At 38.7% G+C, this 20,357-nt stretch overlaps 1 protein-coding gene across 1 annotated transcript in view; it reads right to left on the reverse strand.

Moving 5' to 3' along the window:
• Positions 1–12,779, reverse strand: part of CC2D2A (coiled-coil and C2 domain containing 2A) — a 69,085-nt gene extending 56,306 nt beyond the window's left edge. The window contains exons 1-6 of the mRNA XM_082316311.1: positions 12,712–12,779; positions 10,977–11,037; positions 10,166–10,246; positions 9,798–9,897; positions 1,305–1,393; positions 686–787 (exon numbers count right to left, since the gene is read on the reverse strand). Coding sequence (XP_082172437.1) covers positions 686–787; positions 1,305–1,393; positions 9,798–9,897; positions 10,166–10,246; positions 10,977–11,015 — 411 coding nt within the window. The 5' untranslated portion in view covers positions 11,016–11,037; positions 12,712–12,779. The remainder of the gene's footprint in view (positions 1–685; positions 788–1,304; positions 1,394–9,797; positions 9,898–10,165; positions 10,247–10,976; positions 11,038–12,711) is intronic.
• Positions 12,780–20,357: the final 7,578 nt, after the last annotated feature.

Raw genomic sequence — 20,357 nt, forward strand, 5'->3', positions numbered from 1 at the left:
CTACATGAATAGGTAATTCTCCCCTAGACAAGCAATTTAGCCAGGCTAATTCATATTGTTTGGAATTCCAGAGAAAAATGTTACTGCTACATGCTGTTATTTCCTGGGCATACACATTCTTTGGAACACATTTTCTACAGGCAAGCAATCTCTTTGTGAATTCTGAAGAATATCTGTGTGCAAGTTCTGCACAGGCATAGCCTTTGTTATTTTTTGAATACAAAATTTGTTTTCTAAAAAAGAACATGCTAATACTAAAAAAATATAAATAATATAAAATCATAACAAGGAAATACAATACAGTACAATGACATAAAGTTAATATCCAGTCTTTGGCAATTACACTGTGCAAATTTATATAAAGCTATAAGACAGTCATCCTTTCTGTTACAGTAACTTCTAAATACTTCAAGGCATCTTAAGTGACAAAAGTCATGAACCTATAAATGACAGAAGCTTCGCATGATGTCTATACTATAAAGAAAGCAAATTATTATTGGTAAATATGTACATTAAAAGCAATAATCAGAAAGGTTCCTTCCTGGTAACTAATTCAAAAAGTAGTATAATTTTGATCCAATTAAAATAAATTGATCTTCAAGACTACGTGTAGTCTTTGATTTATTTCACATTTCACATTCACCTTCTCAGTATCAGAATAGCAAGACCCAATGCACCTTCTTACCGCTTTATCCAGTCTGACTTCTGTTTTCCTTTGTCTGATGTTTTTTAAACGCCTTGGTCGTGGACTGGGGTGTCCTCGCAATAAAGAAATTTCTGCTTTTGACTAAGCGAACAAAAAAAATATGCTTAGCTATAACAGAAATATAATAAGACTAAAGCTACAGTAATTCCCAGGAACTCAACAACTTATGCACATTTGTGTTAGAGACAGAATCTGTTAACTATATAATCAGCTTAAGTGATTTTAAAGACCTAGATGTTAATACCCCTTATTAAACTGCATAGTAAACTGACAAGGAAATCCATTGATTTCAAAATAGCGTAAGAAATTTTTTGACAAACACACAGAAGGATCTTGTAATGATTGTATCATTTGAATCATAAAACAATGATAACTTCTATATTATTACAAACAAATTAAATATAAACTTTAGAAAAAATACAGAACTAGAAATACACTGGAAAATAACTGTACAGATGAACAAAGTATTATTTCGGCATTAGAAATAAAAAAAGCAGATATCCCAGTTCAGATTCACATAGCACTAAGCAAGCAAAAGGAAGTGGATGGTATTTATAAGACTAAAGTCAACCAAACAGGACTTCTGAAGGATTCTCACCCTTGCTGCTTTTAGTTTCTCTCTCATTCGCTCCCTAACAGAAAATTCTGCAAAGGCTGTCCTCGATGTGGAAGGAACAGGTGGCAATTCTGAAACAGAGAAAACACAGTTACACGTTTAAATTAAGTATTTTCTGAAAGAAACTTAAAATTATGTAAAATAAAACCATATATACCATACAGAGTCCCAGTTCCAACAGAGAGAACTTGCATGAGAAGATAAGAAGGAATTAAACATTTTTTGGAATTCAGACCTTGTAGACTATCACTTAAATGCCCTTAGCTGCGATGGATCTACCTCTCATTATACACTATGAACCACCTTAAGTAAAGCATATACATATTTCTATTAAAAATACAAAAAGAATTACCTGACATATTATGAGCTGTTAGCCAGACCTGTCTAGATGTAATTTTGAATGGTGATGTGCTCTAAATCCTGATACAGGTGTGACTGGAACAGTAAAGAATTTACAGACCTGCTTCCTTTTACAGCTTACAGCTACCTGCTTTTTGTAGTGACGAAATATTAATTTCTCCAGCAGTGTTTTTGTACTATAGCTCTAGTACAACCAAGAGAGTAAAATGCATTTTACCCTGTCCCATGTACAACTGACAGCACCATCAAGTAACTTCCCATTTCACATACAAGCTACTCTCAGCTCTACTTGTGCCACTTCTCTGGAATCAACAGATCACCTCCTCCAAGCTCAAGAGCAGTCTGTCCCCATACTCAGGAAGTCAAGCAAGACCCGCAGGAGGCTATGTGGATGAACTAACTCAACTCATGCATAAAAAAAAAAAAAACTTAAAGAGATATAAACAGGGACAGGTGACCTGGGAAGACTACAACAACACTGTCTGACCATGCAGGGATGGGCTTAGGAAAGCCAGAGCCCACCCAGACTTGAATCTGGCAATGGATGTGATGGCCAACAAGACGGGATATCACAGGTGCACTAGCAGCAAAAGGAAGACCAGGGAAAATGGTTACCTGCTGCTGAATGGGGCAGGGGACCCGGTGACAGGAAACACTGAAAAGACCCAAGTAATCAGTGCTTTCTTCATCTCAGTTTTTACTGCCAGGAGGAACACCAGGCCTCAGAGACCAGTGGAAAAGCCTGAGGCAGCAAAAACTTACCCTCAGTAGAGAAAGATCAAGTAAGGCCACATTTAAACAAACTGGGCATATGCAAATCCATGGATCCTAATGGGATGCTCCTAAGAGTGCCAAGGGAGCTGCTCAACATCACCTCAAGTCCACTCTCAATTATCTTTAAAAGACTGTGGTGATGATCAAGGGAGGTTCCTGAGGACCGGAAGTGAGCAAACATCGCTCCTGTCTTCAAGGAGGAGAATCTGGGGAACTACAGGCTGGTCACCCTCATCTTGATGCCCAAGAAGGTGATGGAGCAGATAATCCTGGAAACCATCGCCAAATATGTTAAGTACGAGATGAAAACTGGGAGTCATCAGCATGGATTTATGAAGGGGAAAAACTTCTACCTGACCAATAAGACAACTTTCTGTGATGAGATAATTGGGTTAGTGGATGAAGGGAAGGCAGTGGATATTGTTTAGCACTGTTTCCTGTAATACCCTCACAGAGAAACTGATGAAATATAAACTACATAAGTAGGTAGACTGAAAATTGGCTGAACTGTTGGGCTCAAAGGATTGTGATCAGTAGTGCTAATTCCAGCTGGAGGCCGTTACTACAGCTGCACCCCTGGGGTTGATTTCAAACAAACAAACAAACAAACAAAATCCCACAACCCACCCTCCAAGAACTCATCAGAACTCTACATCCTTTAGGATCAAGTATTCTCTGCTGATCTTGTGAAACATACAAATCTGAGTTTTAAATCAGTGGCATATATTTAGATTTTTTGATATGTAGTAAATACCAGGTTTGGACACCAACTTGGGTAATCATGTGATTATGGAAAAGGAGAATTACTGTTTGTTGCAGCCTTTGAATCGCTGCTCCCAAAAAGCCCGGGCATTTCTTCCATAATTAAAACTGAATGAGAACGTGTCTTTGATAACCAAACTTATCAGGGCCTCCTTTTGCTTTGAAGGACTGATGGCATTCCTCCCCCTTGTCTTCCACATATCAGAACCGCTTAGATTACAATTTCTTCAGGTAGATTCAGCAAATTTTAGTAGGGTGACCCTGTACCCTACTGCATTCCCTGATACCTAAATAAAAGAATGAAATAAATAGAATGAATAATTATCAAGTTGTTTACAGAGAAGCTACGCTCTTGGGGTCAGAAATACAAAGTAGTGGATACCTACAACCCATCCACTCATATAAACACAAATGAAAAACATTTCAAATGTGCCATATAAACGAGATTGTATGTGTAAGCAAATGGCAACGCTTCCAGCAGCTTAAACACAATTATGGTTGTCTTCTGCATGCTATTTTGAGAAGGTACCCATCTCTCTCTCATGGACTGCACTACCACTGTAAAAGAGTCAAGGTTATCCTCTTTTATAAAAGTCTCCAAAATATTTTTAGCTGAAAACATAGTTTTATATACCTAATAGCTTAGAAAGTCATCACTTAAGTATTTTTCTTTTTGAAAGACCTAATTAATTTCTTCATTAACAAAACTGATTCTAGCTACCTAATTGTCTCCCCATCCGCACAGACCTCTTCAGTCTCACTGGAGCCCTGGAGATCACCTGGAAATACTCAGGAGCTTACTGAACGTTTAATTTTGACCAATATATGCGGTATTAATATCTTAAAGAGAAATGCTTCACATCCCTTCTCATACGTGGAATCCTCAGATCTTACTTTTTTCTCCTGAACTTTTGTAACTAGCTTTTATTTCCAGAAGGAGCTCCATCGTTCCACACAGAACACACTGGCCGTTTTACTGGAACAACTGTAAGATGATTAGCAGGAGAAAACTGCAGCTCTTTTCGCACATGTGCTTTGTCATGCACGGCTTTTTTTTTCCTTTAATTTTTAATCTGTGAACACATGACATCCTAGGTAAATAGTTTTTCTAGTTATCTCCACTTATAGAATTATATTACTTGTCAGTTCTTTGAGCCAAACACTGATTTGTTCTTTGCCCTTACGAAAGAACATTGTTTGCCAAGGTCTAAGTAAAGGGTGATTTCAGGTTTATGTAAGGCATTAAATTCATGAAAAGGAGATAAAACAGCAAAGGGTAAGGGCTTAGGAGCGGTAATGTCACAGAACATATATCACATTATGGCTGATTCAATATTATTCCAAGAGATTTACTGGCAGCAGAAAATACTGTATGTTGAATCTACAACTTAAACATTTAAAGGCTACCTACTATACCAAAGTCAAAGTGCAATCTAATTTCTAGGATGACCTTAGTCCACTGTCATTTAGAAAAGAAAAACACATTAAGATAAACCCCATTAATACTGATTATACTCAGAAACATTGAAAGCTTTCGGAGAATCCTAATCTTTTCAAATTACACAATTTACTGCCCGTATTTGTAAGAAGCAGCATTCATTGTATTTGGAAACTTTCAAAAGAAACACGGCACAAAGCGAGTATCACTAGCATGACACACACAAGAGAAAAGCAAGCATCCCATAGCCACTTCCTTACCAAGAGGAATACTGGAGACAGAAATAAGCAAGTACTCAGCAGAGACACTAAGAGATGACACACAGAAAAGCCTATTTGCATTTTGTCTTTTCTAACAAGGAATGCAGCATGAGTAAGAACAGGGTAAGAATTAATGACAAAACAGAGAACAACATCTAAATAAATATTCATCAGACTGAGCTAATTAAAAACGATCATTGCAGGGTATCCAACAGCAAACTGGCTGCAGCAAAATCAGAACCATCGGTAATTCTGAGAAGTGGCGGAAAACAGGCAAGTTCCAAAATCCCAGGCAAGTGCCTTTTTTAAGAAATGGGAAAGAGAAAGCTGCAGAAGCATACACAAGCCAGTCTAACTTCAACTCTACAAAAAAGACTCAGCCTATTTGTAAATATTTAAGGGAGTAAAATAATAAGCAACAGAAGGCCTAGATTAGCCAAGATCAAGACCTATCAACCCAATTTAATGTTCTTTAACATATAGTCTACCCATTCTTGTGAATAATGGAAAAAGCATACATCTCAACTCTTGAGTCTGCCTTATAGAAAGCATCATTTAATCAAAATATTTCCTACTGAGAGACAGGGGGCATGGGGGGCGCATGCAAGTCACTGGAAAACCGCATTTAAAAAGGTAAGCAAGTAACAGTTAATAAATTCAGACCCCATACTGAGTAGGTATTTTCAGGGTCTGTCTCAATCTAATGTCTTTAAAACATTTATTAATGGTTTGAATGATGGAATAATGTCTCCCTGTGTATAAAACATGCAAGCAAGAACTGTCAGAAGTCACACTTGCTCAAAGACTGACTTTGAAGAGTTTTAGGAATGGACAAAAAAACTTCAATATCTTTCAACTTCAAGACCACAAAAGGTTGTTGCACACAGAAAGGCTCTCTTTGTCTACTGGAAATGGAAATGATGGACTTTAATTGCAATAAGGAAGGTGGTTACACACTGGAAAAGCTTTTTAAATTTTGGGGTATTCTAGCATTGGAATTGAGTCCCTTAAATAGTTATGGAATCTTCAGTGGTGCAAGCTTTTAAGTCAAAACAAACAAACAAAAAAACAAAAAAGAACAAAAAACTCCAAAACAACCCAACTAAACAAAAAAAACCCAAACAAACAAACAAACAAAAAACCCACAACACCAAAACCAGGTATCAAGACTTAAATAGATTTGAAATGACTTAAGGGGAGAAGTTGGTCCAAGTTACCTTTTGATTTACCTTCTGTGACTTTTTTCTACCATTGTATTCTGTTCAGTTAGCATGTAAAAACTTATTTTATCGTAGCAAACGCTTCATTTCAATTCCATTCTGATAAATGAAAACTAGAAAGCAACAGATTAGAACCTGCTTTTGATCTTCTGAAATACTTGACAATTGCTTGTAAACGTTTCCAGACAAGCCAGGTTACAGTGAACAGCATAAACATGCAAAATTAGTCCAGAAACAATCTGCCACTACATTAAGCACCACTTAAAGCATCAGAACTGATGCTCTGTATGCAGAATTCTTTATGAATGAATCAGGTCCTTGTGACAACAGGGGAATTATCCTTTCTATACATAATGAAAAACAGTTGCATTTAACAGTTGCAGTAAAATTAATTCAATGCATCAATTATTGTGGGACCCTGTGGTCCCTTGAAAAAAGGACCACATAAAAAATATTTTTGTTACTTTATTTCTCTGTACATATGCTTTTCTTCTGCTTATGTGAATGGGCTCTACAGCCACCTAATTTGTGCTCAACTTCAAAATATATTTTTGAAGTGAAAGAATAAGGCTGATATCCATGACGGCACTGGTTCGCAGGATCACCATTACAGGCCTGTATCAAAATATTTTACACCACGTTTTACACTGGAAGTGTCATTATCCTACAATGGCTCCATATTTTACTTCAGGCAGATCTAATAAGCTTGCTGGATAGTCAAACTGAAATTAAGCCAAACTGAGAACATGAAAGTGTCATCTAATAAGTTTCTCCCTTGATTTCACCTATACTCAGAGGAGCCCAAACCCACTAGGTCTCCCAACGTCAGTGGCAGCATATTCAAGAGGTTAATATACAGAAGATGGAAATTTAAATTATTTATAAAACTGTCAGACTGAATTCCAGGGGAAAAAAAATTGAAGCTCTCTACACTGACACAGACCCAGAACTGCTGCAAGTATCTTGACATCAATCCCATATCTGAACAGGATGCAGAAACCAAGCGTGAGGGAAAGCAGACAGACAAACATTTACTCCGTGACCAAGCATCAGCTACCTGAAAGAAAACAGGGAATGGAAACTTCCAGCATAGGTCCTAAAAACACTTTTGTATTTTTCATGGATACAATCATTGCATAAATGCAGAGCAAAACCCTCCAGAAACTGCAACCAAATAACTAACAAATTCAAAAAACCCAACAATGAAAAAAAAGATTTTCTAACACTGTAGTTGCCCTGGCTTCACAAGGGAATAACTACCAGACATAGGCTTTTTATTTAAAGCAATTCTTTTGCAACTCTTACTTGTTAGTCTGACTAGTGGGCTGACATATAGCCAAGGCTTTCCACTTAAGAAAGGTATACAGGCATCTAAGCACACACAATTAGATTATAGTAAAATAATAAATTCCTGCCATCGGACTGCATTAAAAAATAGTAGAGACTGACTAAACGCTTGAAAGACTAATAGGGTCAAACAGAGACTATAATGAACATTAAGTGAAGAAATAGTTGATGGACATGTTTCAAGATAAGTTTGCCACAGTGGGACCAGAATGAGAAAATGATCATACCATACTAGCATAAAATAAACCAAGTATTTGAGGGACGTCACAAATTGGTAATTCCACAAACATTACCTACTTCCCACTTGTGTTACAATAGAGTTCCCTTTTCATAAAAAGGGGGTGGGGGGGTGTGTGTATACTTTTAACACCACAAATTTAACATAAACAATGAACAAATATGGCAACAACCACGACAAACTAAAAAGGCCTAGGAATAGAGGCAACGTGTTGTCACAGGCACGAAAGCAAAAACAAAACACAACAGCAGAGGAAACAGCCTATGTAAAATTTTTCAATGGCACCTGGAAAATGGGGGGGAATTTTTTTTTTTTAAAATGGTTAGTTATCACTTGTCAAGACGATAAGCAGAAATTCATATGCAGATCGTCAGCCTAGTAAAGGCAATGAGGAACTGAAAAGAAATCTACTTTTACCTTATGACTGAGCAACACAATAGCAAACGTCAGTGGCAGCATATTCAAGAGCTTAATATATAGAAGACAGAAATTTAAATTATTTATAAAACTGTCAGACTGAATTCCAGGGGAAAAAAAATTGAAATAAATTTTGGATAGATGCATGAAGACTTCAGCTCAAGGTGCAGTCTTTCTCAAAATTTAAGATGTAATTTTAAAAAAATAAACCAGATTGATAAATTATACTGCAATTATGTAAACGACTAATACAGTCTATTCAGAATGCCACATGCAGTACTTTTCACTCAATCATACAAAATTAGCAGAATAACAGGGATTTCAGAAGAAGCAACAAGAACAAGTAACAGAGCAAAATACTTAAGAAAACAAAACATTCATCACATAAGGGAACTAATGGCTAGTTTTCTTCTCTGAGTACTGCTGTGCTGTTCTGTTTATTCTTGGAAAATGAGCTTCTGTAAAAGAAAACAACCATCACTAGAGGGTGTCTCTTGATTTCCCCATGCAATCAATTATGAAAACTGTTTGGACTCCGTCTGTCAACAGCGTATCACTTCCTAGCACAAGTTGGCACAGTGAGACTCAAAAAACATTCAAAAGAAAAGTATGCAGACCTTAGAAGAGCTGGAAACATCCCTAAATTGTAGATGTCTGTAACAAATACCATATTTTGCTAAAATGAGTTTAAGGACCATACATTCTTTTTATTTTTATAAACCTTGATATTGATGAAAACTAAGCATGTTTGTACTTCACTGGATTTTGGGTTTATTGGCTTTTTAATACTCTGTTCTTAATTAGCTCTTTTATGCATCCTATTTAGGTAAGCCCATAAAACCATGCAGTAAGATTCACAACGTTAACTTTGTCCAAAGTATTTAACAGGAATATTGCAGAGATTCTGCCAAAGAAATGTTAGATTAGTTTTCAAGTACCAGCAACCTCTATTCTTTCCAAGCCTGCAATTAGACATTCACTTCTAACAGCTTCCCACTACATCACTCTCTTGCGCTCTTTGTGAGTAAACAGAGTATTTCACATGCGACCGTTAAAATCACATCGATAAATCCATACGCCGTCATCAGCACGAATAGCACTTCAAGCACAAAATACGAGGTTCACATTCAAATGTGTAAATGATGCACGTCTACACTAACACCTTTGAAAAATGTTGTGTATTTTATGCAAGAACATTTCACAATCTACTCATGTTTAAATACCATAGCAGCATGTCTTTTGCGTGCAGCGCTGAGTGCATGCGTAATGCTCCGCGCTGAGCTGGCCCATGACCGACACCCACAGACATACAGACAGACAGACAGCCCCCGCCGCCCCTGCTCCAATGCTGCGAAGGGCGGGCGCGCTTCAGGAGGCCCTCCAAGGGCAGGAGCCATCAGCGCGCACCGCGCTCCTCCCCTTGCACGTGGGCCCCGCAGCAATTTTTCTGCCTGTGAGCTAAAGGCGATCTCCGAGTAGAAACACTTGACCCAAGGAACGCCGCTACAGCTAGGGCAACGCTGTCCCTGCGGCTCCGGGACACCGGAGCGGCGGGGGTGCCGGCAGACCCCCGGCCCCCGCCGCTGCCTCAGCGCCATGCGGAACATGGCGGAAGCGCGCCCCGCCCCCGGCCCCGCCCCGGCCGTTGGAGTCACTCACCGCGCAGTGCCTGGGGCGCAGCGCCGGAGCTGGCTGCCGCCATGCTGGCGGGGCTCCTTTCCTCCGCCCGCGGCTCGGGGGCACCGACAGCCTCCGGCAGCTGCAGCGGGGCAGAAAGGGAGAGGGACGGCGCATGAGTGAGGGGAGCCGAGACGGGACACGAAGCGGAGCCAGCGCCGGCAGCCGCCGCCCTGGGGACCCCGACCCTGAGGGGGCAGAGCGAGCGCGCACGCGCGCCGCCCGTCCCGGCGCCGTGTGCGCCTGCGCGCCGGGCGCAGCGGCCCGCCGCAGCCGGCGGAGCGGGGCCCGGGGCGGCCGCCAGCCGGGGCGTGGGGCGGGAAACCGGGCGCGGGGCTGGGGACGCTCACCGGTTTCTTTCTCCTGTGCCTGCGAGTTGTCAAGGTCCTCCTCAGCCTTTCCACCTCAGCAGGGTCCTCGTCCAGGAGCTCCTGCTTCCACAGAGAGAGCGAGCTGCACCGTGGGGTAGAGGCTGGCCTTGTCCTCCGACCCACGGAAATAATCTCTGCTCTATCAAAATACCCGATTTAAGCAATTTTCCTTATATATCTGTGTTCCACTGGGGCCATTGGCAGGCTACAGTCCTGACTGACTGAAGTGGGCACACGCTATTTGTTACCAAGATTAAAGCCTGCTGACAACTCTAAAACATCTTGCCTTATCTTTACAGTTTATCTCCTCATACCTCAAAAAGGTTTTTCTGTTTTGGTTTTTTTTTTTTTTCCCTTTGTGACATGTTATTGACAAAGCACCAGGCACAGTTTAAACACGATCTCGTCAAAAGCATGTCTACAGATGAGAAAACATAGCTTTCTGTTTTTGTAACCTACTCAAAACTAAATACATTTAACCAATAATCTGAAGATAATTTAATCAACTAAGTGTTGGATCAATATGAAATAGAATAAAAGAATACACATTAAAGGTGTCTGTTGCACAGCATATGGCATCTACGATTGCAATGTATTTGCACAGAAATGAATAATTATGCAAACCTGCATTAACTAGGCTGGAGCTGACTGATCTAGGGTTAACAAGAGCTTGCAAGACACTCCTGACTTACTTATTTCACTTTTCTCAGTTACATATATAAAAGATTCCTATTATTCTCAGTGAAAAATGATCATACACCATTTTTGTCTCAACTAACTGGATACTAACCTCCATGATTATCATCTGGGATTCTTCACTGCGGTCCATCTGGTCGGTGGCTGGCACCTGGCTGTCACAAGCAACACAGGGATTACTCACGCTTTAATACATGCATAATGATCATGAGTTATATTCCGTGTAACCTATGCACCCTGAGCACTCAGATGACATACCATTTAACATACAGCCTTAGCACTTAAAAAATCCCATGTTTTTTTCAGAATGGAATGATTACAAAATATATGTATCCATTTATTTAATTATTCCATATAATAGTGAATAATGTGGGCCTGTATATGCTGTATGAACACTCTTGTCATTTTTTTTTTTTTTAATAAACAACCCACCTACGGTCCGTAAAGTCAGCTGCAAGATTCAGATCACAGAGATGTTCAATCTCTTTTTTCCTCCACTTCCAGCACTGGGCTTTGTTGGGGTTTCAATTTTGCCAAACCTGGAAACCACCACTTCAGCTTTGTTTACACTAGAAAGTTGCTGTATTTGATTACAAGCATTTAGGAAATTTTTAAATATATATCTGTACAACTCAGTTCATTGCTACTATTACTGCAGGTTCATGTCCTGCTTTGCCTTTAATGGACAGGAAAGGCACCGCGGCTGTACTTGTTCCCGGCACAAAGCTTGTGCCAGCGTAGCTGCACCAGCGCAAAACCAGAGTGTTGATATACAGAGCTAACAGATGGAGTCACTCACAACAGCCTAATTTATTCTGGATTTCAGAATCCCCATGAAACAACTCATGGGAGTAAAACATGGGGCCTTTTTCTGTACCTGGCTAAATCTCCTCTAGCAAGAGGGCTAACTGAGACCTAGGCAGGTCATCCTTTGTTTACCCATCACTTTTTTTGTACTGGGTATGTACAGGCTAGTGCATACTCGCCTCAAAAAGTGGCTCCAGCCCAGGCTAGCATATGAAGGGTGATCTTCATATACCTCTGTATCTCTTAGGAGATGCCTAATAAAAAAGCAGAAGAAGCAGAGGAGGAGCAACGTGGTTATCTCCTGCCTGAGGCTTAGCCCTTACCAGCTACTAGCCCCAAGGATCTTCAGGTTTCTAAATAAGTCTCAACTAGCAAAAGGAGCTGAACTTGCCCTAAACAAGTGGTTTTCTTGGACAAACGTGACTATCTCTGAAACCACCCGTGCATTCACCTCAGCACCAATTCCCTCAGTGTCTTGCACCAGGGCTAAGGGTGATGGACCCAAAAATGGCAACATTTCCTTGCTGCAGGCAAGATTCGTCAAGTACCCTCTCCACGGCACAGAAAATAGAGCACTGCAAGAAGCGGCAGCATTTTTATTACTTGGCACATAACCCTCATTTTGGTATCAAGCTTTATGTTTCAAATTTAAACAGTGTTTCCTAAAGGCACATGTAAATGGAGAACGCTGGCAACATAGCAGATGGGCCTTATGGTCGCTTTCTTTTAACAATTTTCTAGCATTTCTTGAAGTTAAGTACTATAGCAGGCACTTTAAAATGTAATAAACAACTGGATGCAAGAACTATAAAGCTCTCCATTAGCTCAGAGACTGTTTCTAAAGCACTTAAAACTGACAACAGAAATGCAGTGAAGTTTCTCTCACTCCTCCTTAAAAAAATACATCAAAAATAACTAGAAAATAATTTTGAGGATTTTGGATTCTTAATTCTGTCTCATGAAAACGAACTCAGAATGCAGTGATACTGAAACAGATCTAAAGGGAAATGGTTGTTTCCTACCTGGGTTTTCTTGTACAGCAGCTTTCGGAGTACAGCCCAGAGCCAAGCACAGCGCTCCCCCTAGCAACAAAGCCTCAGCTTTGGTTTCAAAGAGGAAGAGTCAGCTTCTCCTCCTTAAGCCACTGAAACAGTTCCGGAAGACTTCTTTTTTTGTAAACAATTTCTTTTGCAGTAAAAGGGAAAGTAATGAATAAAGTATGGGGAGGACAGAGTGAGTGATCGCAGCTCCTGCAGACAGCAACGCTTTTCAATTTCTGCAATGACTTGAAAAAGAGCATTGGTTGTATATTTTTGCAGGATCAAGAATGGTTGTTTCAGACTGAAATACAATAAAGGCAGTCTCTCCTCCTAACTTTAAGTACCTAACTCTGCTAAATTATCTGACGTAATTTCTGCGTACTCCCTCTGTAACTAGAGGAGAGGCACAGACTCTTCTTGGGACATGTACGATTCAGAGCAGTGATTCCTGAATATCAATAGTTTGCCGAAGAGCCTGTCTCACTCTGTTGACTAAAGGGAGATGTTAGACCTCTAATTCAGACTATATGCCAACATTCCAGCAAGTAAAAATTTTTTTAAGATGAATTTTACTCTGAAAAAAATCCCTGACATCAGTCACGTAGGGATAAATCCTTAAAGTGGGCAGTTAGTAGCCAGTTGTTTTCCAAGTGCTGTCTCTGTTTTCCAATGCATTAAAGTACTCGGATGCTATATCAAGGGGACAACAATGCATTATTCTTTACAGATGACCTTTACAAATCAACGTAAGCCTCAGCAAACTTCTTAGCATGTAATTTTTGGGAAAAATAATAAGAAACATAGCAGAGTAAAAAAAAATATAATCTCTCAGCAGCTGTAATTTGAAAGACAGGCTTTTTGCCGCACCAGGATTAAAAAACGTATCAGTAAATGTACTTAGTCGGGAGAAGGCAGATTGTGAAACCAAAGTAGGAAGTAAGACAAATTGTAACTTTATAAAATTATCAGTATACTTTAATACTTCTGTAGCAGAAAAAAGAAGGATATGAAGGCTTCGTTAAGGTTGTTATAGGGACTGCTTAAAGGGAAATACAGTCCTTCAGCCCTGGTTAGAGAAGCAGTGGAGGGATGGGTTATCTGCTTGTTAAATGCTCACAACCAGTTTATGTAGGTGCTAGGAATGGCAGAAATGTCAGTGCTATCAGAGAGTTTGTAGAAATGCGGATTGTCTTCTATACAATTCTTAGTTTTTATAGGTACAAAGCAATTTATAGTTTTCCTGTCAACTCTGGAGAGGGGTCTTTGCTGCTGCCCTGAATTGTTAACAGAGTGATTTCTTGCATGTGTATTAGTATCTTTAGTACAACCAGAATAAACAATATCGTTGATGCTAAATGGAGTTGTTATTAGATCTATTTATAATTGTCTTTATATAAACAGTCCCTATAACATCTGAAGGTCTGTTGCTGCAAATTTTTAGTATCTGGAATCACATGAAAAGAGATGGCTAAATTGTTTCCCATTTCTGAATACTGTTGTAAGAAGGAGATCATGGGAAGAAGTAAACAGTCACAGCAGATAAAAAGATTGGGAGTATGCATTTTTAATTGCTAAAACAGGAGCTATCACAGCTAGAAGACACCTGACATGACAACAGCTTTCAAGAATGGGAAAGAAATGCAATCAGAAGACAGGTTTCTTAGGGTAACATACAGCACACAATCTCTGTTATCTGCTAAGTCTCACCGTATGTGGGACTGTGGAAATGATCCAGTGGGTGAACCTTCATCCAAAGTTTTGGCAAGGACTCAGGTTCAACATCTTATTTTGCTAATAAGTCCGTGTCCCAACAATTTATTCCAGTCTCAGAACAGTTGTACAAACAGTTTAAATGATGGACAAATATGAGCAGCATTATGTAAGGAACATTTCTGTAATACCCTAAAGGAGCAGTGGGGGACCTTTGCTTAACAGGATGGAAAGCTGCTTAAAAACACACGTCAGTACAATGACTCTACTCACAGGAGACATACAGAATTCAAACCACCCCAGTTGTTTCCTGGGGCGGAGAACAACTCACTTATCTCAGTCATCATTATAAAAACAAAGGCAAGCCCAATGTCATTGATTACACTGGACAGCAGATTTATTGCTCCAAGTAAGATGATGTGAGCAGCTCTGCTCTGTTAGATGTGACACTGTCACACTTTAACAGTTATTTTGTCAGCAATGGTCAAGGATGGCCTTTGGCACAGGCAGTGTAGACGGCAGCTTGTAGTGACACAGGGCGCAGGCTGCCCCAGGAGTGGGCAGGCTAAGGGGTCACGGACCTCAAGTTCAGCGGTAAAATGGTTTTAAAATGAATAGTGTAAGGTTTGGATTGCCGTATACACCTCTTTTTACCTGCCTTGCCTTTTTACAAGCCAAAACTCGTAAAACCAAATGAAAACAGAAGCAAAACTCCAAATCTTACAAGCTGTGTACAACATTTACAAAATAAGAGTATGTGTTGCTGTGTTCTTAGAATAGGAATATCAAATACTATGTGCAACTCTACAGTGATCTCAGTTTCATGGAGGTTACGAACAAGGGAGAACAAACTCTGCTCATGTTGATAATTTTAAACTGATCTCACCTTACTCCAACATGACAGAAATCACAAATAAAATTTCCTGAAGTTTGTCACAGGTGGAGAAGAAATCCGAGTTCACGTAGCAGAACATCTGACAGAGCGGGGGGGAAAACAGGTGGTGCCTGGAAGGGACATCAGTATCAGTTGTAGGCAAGTTTTCAGATGATTGAAGAGATTGTTCTTCAACTCAAAAATTTTAAATCCTTTCCACTGTCTTCTGAGCCTAAGGATAACACTTTGTTAAAAGTAGAAAAAGAACAGGGACTGCTGGTACATATCCTCATACAATTCACTCATGTCTAGAAATCCCATCTGCTTCTTGCTAAAAGTTCACTTTTAGAGCCTGCTGAGAATCATAATTCATTTATGTTTTTCAAGAATTCATTATTTTTTCTCCCTTTGTTAACATGACATAAACAAGACTATTCTTTCACAGAGATGATTTTACAAATATTGCATTATGTTTTGTATTGTGTTTAGGAGTTCGACAGGTGCTTTGAATTTGGAAAGAAACAAATGCATAATTTTTTTGGTATAAGTAAAAACAGTCCAGGATACATTTTGGTTTTCTACAGCTAAAATTAAGTATCCTTAAAAACTTCAATATTTTATATATACTTAAGTGTGTTGAATTTAGAGGCATGAGAGGATTATCTAGCCCACCTTAATATAATGTAAAATTTTCTGGAGGACAGCCAAGTTGCTGCAGTTGAAGTTGTCCCAGGAGGAACTTGAGCAATACTTTACGAAAGTTCTGACAAAAGGTCACTTCCGTCATTACAAGGGAACTTCTATGTTCTCATCAATCCACATCTTCTCTCTAATTGTGAGATATATAAATTGCCAAATGAAATTACACCAATTTTTCCACTTAGCAGATTGTTCTCTAAGAGCAGACATCTTGATTATTTACATCTATGATTATTTAACTTTTGCCATCTCAAAGTTAAACGCTAACCTAAGTTAATCACATAGAAACAGGTAATGTGAAGAGACAGGTACCTCCTGATTCCTCCTTTCTTAAAGTAGGTGTCTAATACAGTGCCATCCAAACAGAGATTTACCCCACCTGTTTCTTTGCACTGATGACAGGAGAGCTAACAACTAGTTTAGCCTAGGCAATGATCTGAGCTTTTAGAAATTAAAGTCAGATAAGATAAATTTTATACTAATATTTGCTGCTGTAGGAATAATCTGCGTAGAGGAAAAATCTCCTTACATCTCATCCAGCTGGTAGCTGCTGGATCATATCAAAATAATTATACTCAGAATTGAGGGATGTAAGCCAAATGCCAAATAATCCAAGACACCTTTTTCTTTGTATGTATTTACTATTAAAAGATATGTGTATAATACATCTAATTAATTTTTCTTTTGCTTTAGGTAGTAACTTTCATGAATTGATCTGAGATATGTAGCTAGGACAAAACCAAGTATCAGAGACTGAGAATTTTGTGAGAGTACTTGGAAAATTCTTCATGCCAATGTGAGGAAGAATCATGCCTCTGAAATTCAGAAATACTCACGTAACCTCTGTTTGGCATATTGACTTAAGGAGTTACAGGGAAGTGAATATAGCCTCTAAATGCTTTCTGAGCTGAAGCCTAAATGGTTTATACTGAAAGGAATAAACTGCTTCTAGAAAGCAATGTATTACTCATTGCGAAAGATTGTGATACATTGCTTTCTCAACTCTATTTTTCTCCTGTTTACTCTCATGTATTATTTCTTGGATGGGGTTCATCATCTACTGAAATACATATATAAAAAGTAAGCCACATTTCCACATAAAACTGAAGTTCCTACTGACCAAATTGCCTAGTACAGCATCAGTGTAGTTATCCTGAGTATGAATTACCTGCCCATGGATCAATTAAACCAATTAGTGAAAAGTAAATTATTCAGTAGATGCCTTAGTGAATGAATATGAACTGAACCTAGTGGATGACCTGTGGAACCTAAATAAAAATAAAGTATTATATGAACTGCACCAACTAATGAAACATACTTGGTAGGGAATGAAATAAGCTGCTTTTCAGTTTTATGTATTTTTGCCTATCCCAAAAGTACATAAATGGCATTAGGTAGATTTTAAAAGATTTGAAGAATGTAGCTAATGTTCTCAGTACTGATATCCATTAGTAACTATTTCCTCTATATTGTCTGAGCATTGTAAAAAATTCTTTAGGACCTATTGCGCCTGAAAAAAATTGTACAGCCTAAACCATATGGACATGAATACCAGTAGTGAAGAAAATGAAGGTATTTATTCGACGTAGCATACTCATATCAAGTTGAAGATGGAGTTTAATGTTTAGTTAGTTATCTAGGTTAAAAGCAATGGAACTTGTGACTGACTTCTTTGATGTCACTCTCCCAGATATAAAGATAGTCTGAAAGAGTAAAAGATTGTGGGGAGCTATTTTGTTTCAAATAACTTTATTTTTGCTTATGTATATTTACATACTTATATCCCAAGTAAATATGTATGTATTTTTTACTTCTGAATCTCAGGAACACTAATCTTCTCAATATTGTTTGAAGGTTTCCTGGTGGTCTCAGGTTTGTATGAGTCCTTGCAGCCTGGATCAGGAAGCCCAAGAGCTGGTGCCGCAGCAAAGACACGCTTCCTCCCGGGAGTTCTCCTGGTGGTACTAATTTGTCTCTGCTGACTGTAGGCAAAGTCTAGATGACGTAACTTGGTCTGGATGCCTTATTTTATATGGCGCTAGGGCTTTTGTAAAATGACATATATATTGTGTAGAAATCTTTGATTAATTTCAAATTTAATCCCAAAGAGATTTTTCTCTTTGTTATCCTACAACATCTTGAAACCAAACCAGACCTCCCCACCTACTGGTGTAAATAGTGGGAAGACTTCAGCCCAAGATATTTTCCATATAAATTCAAATTCAGACAGAGGAATCTCCCTAATGGAATATCATATCATCAAAACTGATCTATTTTCAAGTGAAATAATAGCAATAGCAATGATTTACTTCAGGATCATTTCTTGAGATCCTGAATGAGGGCAGGGACACATGCTAGTTGTATACATATGCTGTCCATACACGTAGTAAAAAGATTCTTCTTGCCAAAACCTATAGGAATAATTCAACAGAATTATTTATTTTTAACAGTTCATGCCAAAATATAAATTGTTCAAATAACTACGGAATCCAAATGGGAAAACTTAGGGAAGCTAAAATGACTTTTCTATGATTGTACAAACATAAATCTAAAATTATTATGTAAAGGGAAGCAATAACTCTTGGTTTACTTATTCCCATGATGTCATTTTCAACATAGGTGTGGTTAAAATGTCTCTTTTATATTTCATTCATTTTTACAAGATTATTACATGGAAGCTGTTTGCTTTTAGTTAGGATTGCAACCACGAACATTTCACTATAAAGCCCTATTTTTTCTCCATTCAATTGTGAAAAATTAGTTTTGTCTGAAAATTTCCAGATTTATTATAACTACCAAATATGTTTCTGTAGAGTCTGAAGAAAATTGGTCATACTCTTAAGTTTGACGTTATAGATTTTCTAATTCTAATAAAAACTTACTTCTTATTCCTAACATAAACTTTCTATTGATTCAAGTGTCATAAACCTGTTTCCATATTTTTTTTAAATAAACATATAATTAAATACTTCTATTAGTTGCTTTTGCTGCATAATGCATATTATAGGTCCAATCCTGCATCTATTGAATTATGCTTCCTGGAAGTCAGGGGCCTGATCCGATTGCCTGTTCTGTCCTGTGGCACTTCAGTGCAGACAGCGCTGAGCAATGCCGATAGCCTTTGTGCCTTGTACAGGCACTGATGGCGGGGAAGCATCGGCATCAATCATTGTTGTAAATGTTGACTTGGCTGCATTTTGCACTCACATTGTGCTTAATTTGCAGGTGTATAAATGATTGTGCAGCACAGTGATAAACTGAATCTGTAAGTGCTCTCTCCCGTATTTTTCACAGGAAGCAGCCCTTGTATAACACTAATAAATTAGATGTCTAGTTAGAAAAATAATCCACTTTTGTCTCCTGCCACACCTGTCTCAGTGTCAAATAAAATAAGGGTTGTACAGGCATTGCCAGTTTGATTTGTGGTCAGGACTTTGCACCTGTTCGCTGCATAAAACAGCAATGGTGCTCAAAGACAGACGTGTGTTAATGCATGGGGAAATGAGGGCACAGATACAGGGTGCATAGATTAATGCTCCATACATAGCTGTAGGGCTAACATTTCTTCATTTTGCAATCTCAGAGGAATTTTTGTGTAATTGTATTTGGTTATAATTTTCTTAACTAAGTCAAGTACACAGAAAAAACCCAGACATTTCCCTCCACCTTGGTCATAAATAAAGTGGGAGCAGGAGTTGTGCAACACAAACCACCAGCATTTGAAACTATCTGAATAACTGATAAAAATAGCAGGTTCCTGTAAATCTGGGATGAATAAGATAAGACTGTAAATTCTTGGAAAGTAAGAACACCCAATTAAGGATTGCCAGTCTTGACTTAAAGATGTTGAATTCTGGCGAACTCATGATGTTCCTAGGTATTTTTACAACGATTGATTACCGCCACTGGTAAAATGGGTTCCTTGTTTCCAGTGGGAACTGATACAATTTCTCACAGGTGGATCTTGATGCGTTCCTGTCTGATAGAAGGAAGTGCCAGCTACTACCAGAAATTGTATCTGCAGACGGGTACTTGCAGACTGTGATCAAATCACCTCTTAACCTCATTGACAAGAAACATAAATTGACCTTGTTACATCTTGTGTAATCCACAGGGGCAGAATTACAACCATTTTTTTTTTTCAATTTTCCAGTGAGTTTTGAAACATTGACAGAAGTAGCAGCTTCGTAAGTAACTACTCCTTACTCCTACGTGTAATTCCATTTATCATACATCCAAAGGGCTGTAGCAACAGCCTACTCTGGTGACTCATATTTAGCTGATTATCCATGAGGTCCCATGTACCTTTTTCAAGTTCACTGATTTCCTGAATGCAGATTTTCAT

This window comes from Platalea leucorodia (genome assembly GCF_965183815.1).
Source record: "Platalea leucorodia genome assembly, chromosome: 6".
In the NCBI taxonomy this organism is placed as follows: domain Eukaryota; kingdom Metazoa; phylum Chordata; class Aves; order Pelecaniformes; family Threskiornithidae; genus Platalea; species Platalea leucorodia.